This window comes from Lissotriton helveticus, chromosome 2_2 (genome assembly GCF_964261635.1).
Source record: "Lissotriton helveticus chromosome 2_2, aLisHel1.1, whole genome shotgun sequence".
In the NCBI taxonomy this organism is placed as follows: domain Eukaryota; kingdom Metazoa; phylum Chordata; class Amphibia; order Caudata; family Salamandridae; genus Lissotriton; species Lissotriton helveticus.
Window position 1 is genome coordinate 520,714,345 of NC_136060.1, and position 14,635 is coordinate 520,728,979.

The 14,635-nt window shown below is 54.0% G+C and overlaps 1 protein-coding gene across 1 annotated transcript in view; it reads right to left on the reverse strand.

The window, feature by feature from the left end:
* Positions 1-2,273: 2,273 nt before the first annotated feature.
* LOC144821616 (uncharacterized) overlaps positions 2,274-14,635 on the reverse strand; it is a 53,124-nt gene continuing 40,762 nt past the window's right edge. The window contains exons 3-4 of the mRNA XM_078678855.1: positions 10,509-13,015; positions 2,274-3,123 (exon numbers count right to left, since the gene is read on the reverse strand). Coding sequence (XP_078534981.1) covers positions 11,880-13,015 — 1,136 coding nt within the window. The 3' untranslated portion in view covers positions 2,274-3,123; positions 10,509-11,879. The remainder of the gene's footprint in view (positions 3,124-10,508; positions 13,016-14,635) is intronic.

Genomic DNA, 14,635 nt, shown 5'->3' on the forward strand with positions numbered 1-14,635 from the left:
CGTTGCACCGAATGGTCAATGACTTCCACCAGGCCATCATCAATATAATACCCCTCATCGCCCACCTGCCCATAAGCCTCATTCACTGGGGTTAAAGGGCTCACATGGAGACAAGACGGTAATTGGGTAAGGAGGACCAACAAAACCACAGATCAAATACTCCCAGAGGGGAGCAAGAGGAGGGTGGCACCAGAAAGCCAAAGGGGCAAGTTCAAGCTTGTAAAGCACCGGGAAGCACAAGCTGTAGAATCCAGATGATTGCAGCGCTGCAAGACTCTACTGGTCAGGGCATCAAGCCGAAGCAGTTCCAATGAGCCACCCTGCAGGGCCAGTAAAACAGCACCAAATCAGCCCGTGGCAAGAGGCAATCAATCCCTATTGTTGAAACCTAGAGTAGAGGTGCCATCATTGCAAGCGTGAAGGGGTCTGCGAGGAGCCGACGAGCGTGTAAGAAGCGTTGGCATAATAAACATTAAAAGAGAATTACGTACAGTGTATTTCTCGTTCCGGAGCAGAGCCTCCGCGAAGGGGGGGGGGGGGCAAACAGCCTGACCAACCCTGAATGGACAGGAAGGACAACGCAATAAGTGAGGGAACGAAAGGGGGGGCCATGCAGGCAAGCGACGCAAGCCGCAACTAGATCGGGCACCGCTGCAGGTGGAGGTGAAAGTACGCAAGCGCAGCAGCACACTCAATTCACACAATTGGCAGTCAAGATAATGTCTCAGTATTGGGGACTTCGGATTGGTGGACTGTAGCAGGGGGGGTAGTGGAAGAAGGTTAATGGGACATGTAGTTAATGTAAAGTTTCTTCCACTGTTTTGACTGACTACTGTTTGGAGCTAGTAAAGAGAAAGAAGCATAATTGGAGCCTCCGGTCCTGACATAGTGTCTGACACAAGATTCTCTTAATGTTTATGTGTAGTTTTTCGTTCAGTTCTCTTGATGAAGGTGAGTTACCGTCAAGGGGCGTGGAATTGAGTGCAGAAGCATCTTCCTCTGTAGTGTTGAACTGTAAATGGTTTAATGCTTGTGATGGGATGGAAATGTCCTCTGCATGGTAAAAGACTTGTACGTCACTGGAGTGAGTCCTACATACTAACTCACCTTTCTTTAAAGTTCTGCTGCGGTGTGCTTAAGTAATCCTTGCCTTTATCAGTTGGATGTAGAGTGCTGCACAGCACCGGAGTGGTGCCGGAGATGGGAAGAGTACAGGCAAACAGCATTGCTGTGCAGTACAAGCATGGTTACTGCATGTAATGAGTGTATGTGTGCCTGTAAGGAATTCATGGTCTGAGAGGTGTAGTGCTGTGCAGCACATGCACAATGAAAGCAAGTGCTGGGTGTATGTGTGCTTGCTAGGCGTACAATACAGGAAGGGGGCCGGGCAGAGTACGCATGGTGAGTGTGTGTGCTTGCAAATAGCCCACCATCTCAAAGTACAGATATACTATTTTCATGCAAAAGCAAGTATTTGACTGGACACCGATTTATTGACATTACAGTCACGCTCAATAACCTGTATCTACAACAACCCCAACCCCTTACACCGCCCCCTCCTGCAGGAGCATTTGACTGGTTATGCACAGATACCACTGACGTCGGGCCCTGGGACATCAGGAGTAAAGGCCACTCTGCAGGGCCAGTAAAACAGCACAGAATCAGGCAATCAACCCCTGTTGTTGCATGTTCCCTGGGCCGCTGTAACAGATTCTGACAGTGGGAGACATGAAAATGCAAATGCTTCCATTTTCTCAAGTAGAAACAACTGAGCAAAGCAGATGCCAAATCTACTGGAAAATGCTGGCGTGCAGCCTTGATACATGTATCACCATGTCACTCCTGGCATGGTAGGTCAATGGCGGGAAACACTGCACCATGAAGACCCTACAGCCCCATTACAAGAGTATGGGAACCACAGTGAGTACAGACTCCCACCCACCCACCCACTCATGCTGAGGAACTGTAAGGCATTGTCTAGAAGATCACAACCTCCTTAATGCACAATAGTATCTGTGAGAGGAGAGACCAGGAAAGGACAGCGGCGTGCTTAGAGATGAGAAGGCTGGACAGTGGTATATATCTTAGATGGGAGCAGCAGGGGACGGATCAGTGAGGCACTGCAGTCTCTATTCAAGGGCGGCTGAGGGACAACACAAGACCTGGAGAAGGAATGACTGCAGTTGAGCGTTGGGGCTGGACTCGCTGTAGTACACTACATAAGAATCTGGGTTCTTCATGGCATGCAATTCTATGTAGAACAATACACAAAATTATATAAATATGCATTTATTTTCACATGCATGGTGTATATACATTTAATTAACCTTTTGTTACTACAGTTCAAATGTAGTTTTCCATTTTTTTTCTATCACAATAGAGTTAAACGAATGGGAGAAAATACTTCTTACTGCCTTATAGACTACATGGTGCAATTATTTCATATTGGAAAACAACTGTCTAATGCTCACAAGGCCTGCCCAATGTGATTCTCTGTGTGGATTTAATGTCTCATGTTCAGGTTGTGGTTAAGTAATAACTACACATGAAATGACGCTATGGCATACACCATAAAAGCAGATGTAGAGAATATAAAACAGGCTTGGCGCCCCCGCTCTTCGTACGGCTGACCCTCATCCTTAGCACAGGGACCGGTCCCCAGAGATGAAACCAAGAAACATGTAGGGATACGAAAAGAGTAGAAATGGAAAGAGAAGAAAGGGAAAACCGCAAAGGGATAGCGGGACCCTGCCCGTCATTCCTCCACTGTGGAGGGCTGGTCTAATGCTTGCCCGACAGGTTTCTTCTCTTATCCAGAATAAAATGTGAGGTGGTGGAGGCAAAAACTGAAATGGTGTGTATGGGGAAGGAGGAAGGGAGAGGGTGATGGCAAAGAATGAGTCTGCAGAGTTACATTGTACAGGTCTCTGTAAGATACAGCATAACTGGCGGCCGTGCTTCCCACTTCAAACAGCTCTCAAAAGGACAGTTCACATACATAGGGAGTTAGGGCCTTACCGCACTTGTACACATTATAGTTAAGAACCAGTACAAGAAGGGTGAAGAGACTTTCCAAAAGCACTGTAGGGCTGTACTTTAAAGTTTGGGTGGGCTCCAAGCATACTGTTGGACAGGCCGCATGTTCGAGCTGTCCCCCCTCCCCGCAATGGGACCAGGACCCTGGCTCTCCCTGCATCCCCAGCCAGAGTCCACAAACGACCACCCGAAGTACCCTGCAATCCCTCCACTACAAGACACCAGCTCCGGACCCAGCTGGCCCGGGTCACCATCTACCCCACGACATCGACCCGGCCGCCATCTTGGGGCACTGCAGCACGAGGCCGCGTGGCCTCAACTCGACCCTAACCCCGGGCCCGGCCGGCCCCGACATCGAGGCCCCACCATCCTTCCAGGAGGCAGAGTGACCACTTGGCGGGTCAATGGGAGAAGGAATCGTCAACGGCTCTCCTCCGCCAGGTGTCGATCACCCCAGGCCGCCTGGGCGCTGGCTCCACCCCCCTGCTGGGTGTCTGGACTCCCTCATCCCGGACCTCCCGGCCCCCAGGCGCGAGGGTCCGGACATCAAAGGGGACCAGACCTATAACTGGGGCAGGGCCAGACCAGGAAGGCAGTTGTATCCTGGAGTCGAGAGACCCGAGAAGAACTCATCCGTGACTTGGCCTGCTGGCGCTGCCGCGGCCCTCTGCTCGTGAAACCATCGTCTTGGCCTGCTGGCGCTGCCGCGGCCCTCTGCCTCGTGAAACCATCGTCTTGGCCTGCTGGCGCTGCCGCGGCCCTCTGCCTCGTGAAACCATCGTCTTGGCCTGCTGGCGCTGCCGCGGCCCTCTGCCTCGTGAAACCATCGTCTTGGCCTGCTGGCGCTGCCGCGGCCCTCTGCCTCGTGAAACCATCGTCTTGGCCTGCTGGCGCTGCCGCGGCCCTCTGCCTCGTGAAACCATCGTCTTGGCCTGCTGGCGCTGCCGCGGCCCTCTGCCTCGTGAAACCATCGACTTGGCCTGCTGGCGCTGCCGCGGCCCTCTGCTTTATGAGACTATCACCTTGGCCTGCTGGCGCTGCCGCGGCCCGATCCACAGACCCTCCAGCTCGAGGATTGTGAGCTCGCCTTTTACCACTACCTGTACCGATCCGGTACCAAGACTGTCCCGCTACCCCCTTTCCCTACAGAGACTAGAAGTGAGAGGACCCCCGGGTCCAAGTTATCCTGTATCGCTGATATCCTTGCCTTAAGAACCTTATATAAAGCCTTGAACTCGACTTGGTGTGGTGCCTGTTTGTGGGGAGGGAGGGTACTTGTCTGTACGATCGCCGGAGACGGTCCCCCTCGGGGATCTCTCCCTCGGTATCCGGCCGACCCTCAGGGTCCCCGTCTAACATTGGTGGCCAGCGACGGGATCCGAACCTACGCATAATCGTACAGAAAGTCACTCGCCCCACCACACACAACAACCATGTCAATAGAGAGCGGAACAACGGAAAAATTTCAGATGGAAAAATTGGAAGACTACAACCACCGGGAACTGAAGCAATATTGCATAGAACTTGGACTTCCAACCACAGGTCTTAGCACAAAGGAAGACTTCAAACGAGCCCTAGAAGCTTGGGCAGAAACGGGTACGGCCGTACCCCGAACACAAACAACCGAAATGAGCCCCGCACCAACTAAAGAAAGAGCGGATCTCTCCCTGGAAGAGATCCGAGAAAGAGAAAAAACCAGACTCCACGAATTAGAACTTGCCCGACTTCGCTTGGATGGGGAACTCAAGCTGGCAGAACAAAAAATAACCCTGGAACACTTACGGCTCAGGGAAGAGCGGGAAGACAAGCAAAGACAGAGGGAGCTAGAGGAAAAGAGACTAGAGTACGAACATGAGCGCAATCTCAAAGCACTGGAGATTCAGAAACAGAATAAAGACCTCGGGCTCCCCGAACAACCGACCCCGTCTGCCTCGACCGAGCCCAAGGTTCACATCCCCAAAGATGTCATCCGGGAATACCACAAGAACGATGATATCCAGCAGTGGTTTAAAGCCTATGAGGTGGCAATGACCTCCCACCGGATTCCCCGAAGCGATTGGGGAGCCGGATTATGGGGGAGGTTTGTCAACGAAGGGCGGGACGCCCTGCTGCAACTCCCGGACCAGCTAATGACCTCCTACGACCACATGAAGGCCGCCCTCCTCACTCGATACGGGCTCACACCTGAGATGTACCGCCAACGGTTCCGCGACTGCAAACGGATTCCGGGTACAACTTGGGTGGAGTACGTGAACTTTTTTAGCCGAGCCTTCGAGGGGTGGATCAGGGGCAACAAAGTAACCACCTACGAACAACTCTTTGACCTTATCGTATGGGAACACCTGTCGAACAACTGCTTCGTGGAGCTCCGGCAACACCTCCTGGACAGCAAGCTAACCGACCCTCGACAACTCGCCGCCGAAGCCGACCGGTGGGAAAGCACCCGAGTTGGCCGGAGCGCACCCAGCGAAGTATCCAGATCGTATCGCCCCCGAGGGGGAGGAGGAAGTCAGGGTCGGGGGAGAGACCCCGGCCCCTCGTCACCCCCCAGAAACCCCTCGACCCCGGTTGGCCGGGGAAGCCCTGCCGTCCGGGCCGGTTTCCGGGCCAACATTACGTGCCACAGGTGCCAGCGACCCGGCCACTACGCCAGTGATCCCAACTGCCCAAAGAATCCGAACACGACTCCCCGCCAAGTTGCAGCGGCGGCCCTAGGGGAAGAAATAATCCCGGAAGACCAAGAGGAGTACGAGACCGATCCCTCGGAATGGGCACCCGCCGCCATGGCACTGGTCTGCTTAGGGGAGAGAGACATGATTCCGCGGGCCCCCCTTCCCGCCAACACACAGAAGTACGGTCAATGGGTTAACATCAATGGTCGCCGGGCGGAAGCCCTCCGCGACACCGGGGCCAGTGTAACGGCGGTCCGACGCCACCTCGTCACTCCAGACCAAATCTTGCCGAACATTCTTTGCCCTGTTCGATCAGCCGACAACTCCGAAAGCCTATGCCACATGGCCTGCGTCCCCTTCGAGTGGGGAGGAGTAACAGGGATGTTAAAAGTAACTGTCCGCGATGATGCCCCCGTGGACTGCCTCCTAGGAAACGACCTTGAAAGCTCTCCCTGGGCAGCTGTCGAACGGAGGGAGCACCTGGGGATGCTTGGCCTCCCCGAATGGGTCTGCGTCACGACCCGGTCCATGACCGCCCGCGCGGTCCCCAGCCCAGAAGAGCCCGAGTGGCCAGAACCTCCTCCCGCGCTCATCCCAGAGGAGGCCGCCCCAGAAGCCATTCCCTTGACCCAAACCGAAGAAGGACCCGACCAGCTTCGGGACGTCCCTGACCTGGCACAATGGCGGCAGGAGGGAGGCCCCACGCAGGAACAATTCCGGGCCGAGCAAAAAACCTGTCCTTCTCTCGAAGGACTCCGGCAGCAAGCCCTGGCCCAGAGCACCGGGGATACCTCGGGGGCCCACTGGATCTACTGGGACCAAGACCTGCTCTACAGCGAGCAGAAAATTGCAGAACTAGGGGCCAGTCGGGTGCTGGTGGTGCCCCTTCGCTTCCGAGACTTCCTCCTGAACTTAGCCCACGATGTCCCCCTTGCCGGACACCTGGGGCAGGATAAAACCTACGACCGCCTGGTGACCCATTTTTTCTGGCCCCACATGCGGAAGGATGTCACCAACCACTGCAAGGCCTGCCCCACCTGCCAGGCCAGCGGAAAAAGTGGCCGAAAAATCAAAGCACCATTACAACCCTTTCCTGTCGTCACCACCCCGTTTGAACGAGTGGGAATAGACATTGTGGGGCCCCTCGACCCTCGAACAGCCCAAGGACACCGGTTCATCCTGGTCCTTGTAGACCACGCCACCCGCTATCCCGAGGCCATCCCTCTTCGGACTGTGACGGCCCCCGTGGTGGGCCGGGCCCTGATGGGGGATCTTCTCCCGGGTGGGGTTCCCCCGGGAGGTCGTCAGTGACAGGGGCACGAACTTTATCTCCAGATATATGAAGTCCCTCTGGCAGCAATGCGGGGTCACCTACAAATTCACGACCCCCTATCACCCGCAAGGAAACGGACTGGTCGAGAGATTCAACCGCACCCTCAAGGGGATGATTATGGGTCTAGAAGAACCCCTTCGACGCCAGTGGGACGTACTGCTTCCATGCTTCCTGTTTGCCTATCGGGAGGTCCCGCAGAAGTCCCTCGGCTTCAGCCCCTTTGAACTACTGTACGGGCACCCCGTCCGGGGCCCCCTCAGCCTAGTCAAGGAAGGTTGGGAGCAGCCTCCCCAGAAAACTCCCCCGGACATCTACCGGTATCTCCTGGCTCTCCGCAACCAGACCCGGCGGTTCCGAGACACCGCCAAAGCCAACCTCGAGGCCAGTCAGGAGGACATGAAGAGGTGGTACGATCAGCACACGTCCTCCATTGAGTTCGAACCTGGACAACAGGTCTGGGTGATGTCCCCGGTTGAGCCCTGTGCCCTCCAAGACAGATGGTCCGGGCCCTTCAAGGTAATCGAACGCAAGGGGCCCGTCACCTATTTAATCGACATGGAGACTGCCCGGAACCCCCTACGGGTCCTCCATGCCAACAGGCTCAAACCCCATTTTGTGCGATCCGAACTCAGCCTCCTGATGGCTACCGATACTGGGACAGAAGAAGACTTCCGGACTTACTGAGGGCCCTCGAGCAGGATGGCTCAGTGGAAGGGGTCCAGCTCTCCGAGGCCCTGTCCCCGGAGCAACGCCAAGACTGCCAAACGCTCCTGAGGCAGTTCGCCTCCCTGTTCTCCCTCACCCCCGGAGTCACCCCCTGGTGCCTCCACGATGTGGACACCGGGGACAGCCCTCCTATTCGACACCGAGCATACCGCGTACCAGACCGGGTACGAGCCTGCATCCAGACCGAGGTGTCCAAGATGCTGACCCTAGGAGTGATCGAACCCTCAGACAGTCCCTGGGCGAGCCCGGTCGTCCTGGTTCCCAAGGCAGCTGCCCCGGGCGTTGCCCCTGAGCTCCGGTTCTGCGTGGACTATCGAGGGCTGAATGCAGTTACCCGGACCGACGCTCATCCCATCCCCCGGGCAGACGAGCTAATTGACCGGATGGGGGCCGCCCGCTACCTGAGCATCTTCGACCTAACAGCGGGTTACTGGCAGATCGGCCTCACCCCTAGGGCCCAAGAACGATCCGCCTTCTCTACCCCAGACGGGCACTACCACTTTAAAGTCATGCCCTTCGGCATGAAAAACGCCCCGGCAACGTTCCAACGGCTGGTAAACCAGGTACTGGCGGGCCTGGAAGACTTCAGCGCCGCCTACCTGGACGACATTGCTGTGTACAGCCACCAGTGGACCGACCACCTCCGCCACCTGCGGGAGGTTCTACACGCCCTCCAGCAAGCCAGGCTCACCATCAAGGCCAGCAAGTGCCAAGTTGGCCAAGGGTCCGTGACCTACCTGGGACACCAAGTGGGAAGCAGGCTGGTGGCCCCTCTCCAACTCAAGATTGCTGCCATCCAGGCCTGGCAACCCCCTACGAGCCAAACGGAGGTCCGGGCCTTCCTGGGGCTCACCGGATACTACCGGCGGTTCGTGAAGGACTATGGCAGCATCGTGGGGCCCCTCACAGAGCTCACCTCCAAAAAGAGCCCCAAAACCGTCAACTGGACCCCGGACTGCCAATCAGCCTTCGAGAAGCTAAAGACCGCCATGTGCACGGCCCCCGTGCTCCAAGCTCCCGACTACAGCCGGGAATTCATTGTGCAGACGGACGCCTCCGATCATGGTGTGGGGGCCGTCCTCTCCCAACTCAACACCGAAGGGGTCGACCATCCGGTGGTCTTCATCAGCAGACGCCTCTTGCCCCGAGAACAGCGCTGGAGCACCATTGAGAGGGAGGCCTTCGCCGTAGTCTGGGCACTCAAGAAGCTCCGGCCATACCTCTTCGGCACCCACTTCCGGGTGCAAACAGACCACCGACCCCTGCAATGGCTGATGCAAATGCGGGGGGAGAACCCGAAGCTGTTGCGCTGGTCCATCTCCCTGCAGGGGATGGACTTCACGGTGGAACATCGTCCAGGCCAGGACCACGCCAACGCCGACGGCCTGTCACGCTTTTTCCGCCTCAGCGAGGAGAGTCCCCAGGAAGATGGCTGACTCTCCCCGCCTTCAGCTGGGGGGGACGCATGTTGGACAGGCCGCATGTTCGAGCTGTCCCCCCTCCCCGCAATGGGACCAGGACCCTGGCTCTCCCTGCATCCCCAGCCAGAGTCCACAAACGACCACCCGAAGTACCCTGCAATCCCTCCACTACAAGACACCAGCTCCGGACCCAGCTGGCCCGGGTCACCATCTACCCCACGACATCGACCCGGCCGCCATCTTGGGGCACTGCAGCACGAGGCCGCGTGGCCTCAACTCGACCCTAACCCCGGGCCCGGCCGGCCCCGACATCGAGGCCCCACCATCCTTCCAGGAGGCAGAGTGACCACTTGGCGGGTCAATGGGAGAAGGAATCGTCAACGGCTCTCCTCCGCCAGGTGTCGATCACCCCAGGCCGCCTGGGCGCTGGCTCCACCCCCCTGCTGGGTGTCTGGACTCCCTCATCCCGGACCTCCCGGCCCCCAGGCGCGAGGGTCCGGACATCAAAGGGGACCAGACCTATAACTGGGGCAGGGCCAGACCAGGAAGGCAGTTGTATCCTGGAGTCGAGAGACCCGAGAAGAACTCATCCGTGACTTGGCCTGCTGGCGCTGCCGCGGCCCTCTGCTCGTGAAACCATCGTCTTGGCCTGCTGGCGCTGCCGCGGCCCTCTGCCTCGTGAAACCATCGTCTTGGCCTGCTGGCGCTGCCGCGGCCCTCTGCCTTGTGAAACCATCGTCTTGGCCTGCTGGCGCTGCCGCGGCCCTCTGCCTCGTGAAACCATCGTCTTGGCCTGCTGGCGCTGCCGCGGCCCTCTGCCTCGTGAAACCATCGTCTTGGCCTGCTGGCGCTGCCGCGGCCCTCTGCCTCGTGAAACCATCGTCTTGGCCTGCTGGCGCTGCCGCGGCCCTCTGCCTCGTGAAACCATCGACTTGGCCTGCTGGCGCTGCCGCGGCCCTCTGCTTTATGAGACTATCACCTAGGCCTGCTGGCGCTGCCGCGGCCCGATCCACAGACCCTCCAGCTCGAGGATTGTGAGCTCGCCTTTTACCACTACCTGTACCGATCCGGTACCAAGACTGTCCCGCTACCCCCTTTCCCTACAGAGACTAGAAGTGAGAGGACCCCCGGGTCCAAGTTATCCTGTATCGCTGATATCCTTGCCTTAAGAACCTTATATAAAGCCTTGAACTCGACTTGGTGTGGTGCCTGTTTGTGGGGAGGGAGGGTACTTGTCTGTACGATCGCCGGAGACGGTCCCCCTCGGGGATCTCTCCCTCGGTATCCGGCCGACCCTCAGGGTCCCCGTCTAACACATACCATTTCTAAACACAGCTGTGCCATCTGAAAATCACCCTGGTAACCTTTCTACACTAGTCTTCATTACACACTTCAGCTCCCAGGTTATTTTACCCCCAAGCCTCCATTCTTCAGTGATAGGGGAGCACAGTATTCATAACTCACAGGAGTGGGGCACACAGAAAGCACAAACATGAGGTCAGAATGCAGGCACGTCTTTACCCAAACAAATGCTGTATTCTTCAAGTACCCACTAGACCGCCTAAACACTCACTCAGCTTCGGTCCTTCAGTTCCTTATTAACATGTTCTATATTGAGAGACAACATAGCGGACACTGTCAAATAAATGGTTTCTACGCAGCCGATAAGCAAGGGATAGTGGCCAAGCAATAGTGAACAAAGCTTTGCTTGGACCAGACGCAATGGAGTTTACTTTCACACATGTTATTCTTATGTGCAGACCTCTCGCCTTCCAACATCTGTGAAAAACCTGGGGCACAAAAGCTATGTTGACCAGAACAAGGATGTTTCTGAAGATGCCCTGTTAAAATGGACTGGCAACCTTCATTCATCTGTCTAACTGAACACACACACACACAGAACAGAGACACCTGCACCAATACACTGATACCAACACCATTCCTCTCTAGAGTTTAGAGTTATTTCAGAGGTATTAGACCAATTCCTCGAATCCAAACTCTTTCTTAAGAATGTTCATGTGTGAGTGTTCACAAGAAAATGATTGCAGTAACTGGTGAAAAGGATGGGGGTCAGTGGTACTTTATGATTGTCTAGCCCTGTAAGGGTCTGGATATTTAATATGTAACCCAACAGCCATTGTCCACATTTTGGGACAGAGGCTTCAGTTTCCTTCTAAGGCGAAGCACACAGCAGATTCAACCGATTCCCCCACTAAACTCCCAGTCCTGCAGAGTGCCTCACTTCCTGCCCAACAGCTAACATCATCGCAGGCCACACTGCTGTCTCCAAGTGGATGCAGGATTTTTCCACACACCGATCTGTGCGCCCACGAAAGGTGAAAATTGCTTGATACAATAATGTGATGTGGTTTTGCAGCTCTGATACAAGGTCCTTCACACTTAATAAATAAATAAATGTTGCAAGGTACAACTCTTCACCCTGCCTACACTTTCTGATATTTCACACCCACTGTCATCAGTGAGGGTTCTGGAATCTGGTCTCCGAGCTCTATCTCGCTGGCCATGACCTTCAGACGATCCAGGTCGACCATGAGGCAGCGAGGGGTGTTAAGAGTGTTCCCCTTGTCCTCGACGGTATCCAAGGTCACTTGATGATCCACCGACACATGAAATAAAGCGTCCACCAGCAGCAGCTTTAAACACACAATGACTCTTTGGCTTGCTTTACACTCACTTCGGATCAGCAGTTTTCCCATCCTCCTCTTCACTGCTTGATAGATTAACATCACATGGCTCACTCCCTACTTCCAGAAGGTGCATTCGCTCATGTTTTACCAAGTTTGATGGCCGGCTGAACTTTCTCTCACATACACTACATGCATATGAATTCTGAGTTCTGTGTATCTGTTGATGTCGGACCAAATTTGATGACCGGCTGAAGCTTCTCCCACACTCATCACAAACAAAGAGTTTTTGCCCCGTGTGTAACTGCTGGTGTTCAGCCAGATAGGATGATCGGCTAAAACTCTCCCCACATACGGTACAAAGGTATGGCTTCTCCCCAGTGTGTAACCGACTATGTGTGTTCAGAGAGGATGTCTGGCTGAAGCGCTTACCACAAACTCCACACACATATGGCTTCTCTCCAGTGTGGATGCGCTTGTGTTTCACCAGAGTCGAGGACTGGCTGAAATGCTTGCCACAGATCCCACACGTGTAACGTTTTTCACCAGTGTGTATTCTGTAATGGGCATTCAAGGTTGATGATCGATTGAAGCTTTTACCACACTCACTACACGTGTAATGCTTCTCTCCCGTGTGTATTCTTTGATGTGCGGAGAGAGTGGACGACTGGCTGAAACATTTCCCACACTCAAGACACGTGAACGGCTTCTCTCCTGTATGCATCCGCCGATGTTTGTTTAGGACTGACAAATGGCTGAAGTACTTGCCACACTCATCGCACTGAAAAGGTTTCTCTACCGCTAGAACCGTCTGGGGTCTGGCTGCGAGAGGTGGCTTACGAGAACTCCTCACACAGTCCTTACACTTGAACGGATTGCCCTCTGTGTAGCTTCTTGAACGGTAGCTCCGGGATGGATTTTGAATGGATAATTTCCCACATTCCGCGCAGGTGTACAGCTGTGACTGTCCAGAAGATTGTGCCACCTTGTGTGCTTTGTCACGTGCAGCAGACAGATCTAGTTTGTGTCTTGTGGGGTACTGCTGCTTTCTTTGAGCTTTGTTATGCCCCAGACTGGCTTTTCCTTCTTCTGGCCACCAGATAATCTTCTCTATTTCCAGTGAATCAAGCGGTTCAGTGCAGTGTTCATGGCTCTTTTTCTTTGTGCAACTGGGCCCAGCTTCTGTTGATTGAAATATACTACAAGTTAATTACAACTTTAAGGAACATGAATCAGGAAAATTAATAATATACGTGTTTATAATTTTTTAAAGGTGAAAAAAAGGAGATTCTCTTGAGTTAAATGTACAAAATTAGTAAACACAGTAGAGACCGTTCCCAGATTAAGACCAAATCATAAAAAGTGAGGTGCCCAGAGATTTTTGGGCATCTCACAAAAAGTGATAGACTGGCATCACACTCCACCCGGAGTCATGCTTCATCATCTGCCAGTCCTCGCCCTCCAAAAACCGCGTTTGATGGAGGGCGGGCATGCACCTGGAGACAGGGATGCACTTCTAAGTGAGTGGGGGCCCAGAAAAAGAAAGTGAATTAAAAAGCCATCACAGTGCACCCATAAATCCTTTATTCAAAAGGGAGACTGTGTGGGATTACAATCAAGGATGCGGTGAGTAAGGATACTATCTTCCCATCACCGCTGTGAAGTTTTGAAGATGGTCGATGTACAAAATTCCAAGCACACCCAACGTCAATATCATATCAATACTTCACACTACAAAGGAAATCACAAGGTTTTTGTGTGTTTGCATCTAATTAAATAATCAGCAACTTAAAAATGTATTTTTGGGCTCTGGAAGTGTATAAAATCTGGGTTTTCTTATTTTTCCACGTTTTGGTAGACAAATAGGTGTTGTCCATGTTAACAGTTACCAGAGAAAGGAGCATTGGGCCAGAAAGAAACTGCACTTGTTGGCAGAAGTAGCTCAGCAGTCAGTGGTTTAAGAAAGCGCACAGCCTGCAACTGTGACAGTGCCAACTTTGGTTCGCTCTGGATGTAAAATGTCACCAATTGGTTCAAAGGAGTCTTGGCTTCAGTACCAGAGCTGAAACTAAAAAATATATTGGGCCTAAGGTCCAGTGCTTTATTATTGAGGTCAGGATTGGCTATCATTTTGCTCCATCTCTGGACCGTGTTGGGGGTGTCATGGGTAAGACCCGATGTGGTGCTAGTATGCTTGCGTTTTATCTCAAATGGGACGAACCAATGATCTGTCCATGGCATGGGCACTGGGGCATTACCTTTCAGAGAGCAGTGATTTGACGCAATGCCGTCCAGGGTGTGTCCAGCATTACGAGTGGGAGAACATACCAACTGCTCTAGTCCCAGGGTGTCCAGGGTATCTAAGACATTTCTAACTCCTGGTTCACTCTTACATTGTCAGTGTTTGTTAAGGTCCCAAGAAGGGTGAAACTGGAGTATCTGAGAGTTAAAGGGCCTAAGGAGTCACCTAGCGTGTCTGGAAATTGGGAGTTTGGGCCTGGTGGGCGACAGACCAGGGATCCAGGGAAGGAGGTGGATCCGTCAATGAGGAAGCAGAAGCCCAAATTTCCCGCCCCCTTCAGGGCTGAGATCTCATAAGTAGCATTGGAGCGTGTTGCGATAAAGTATTCCAAGACCGCCTCCCCGTGGTTCCGGCCTATATAAGGTATATCCCCCAGGGGGGATGGGCCTGAGCGATATCTGGGCTGCACCTCTCCCTAAGCCAAGTTTCTGTAACAAAAAGGATATCGAGGTCCAAGTCCAGGATCAGGTCATGAATGTTTGGACATGTTGAAACAAGGA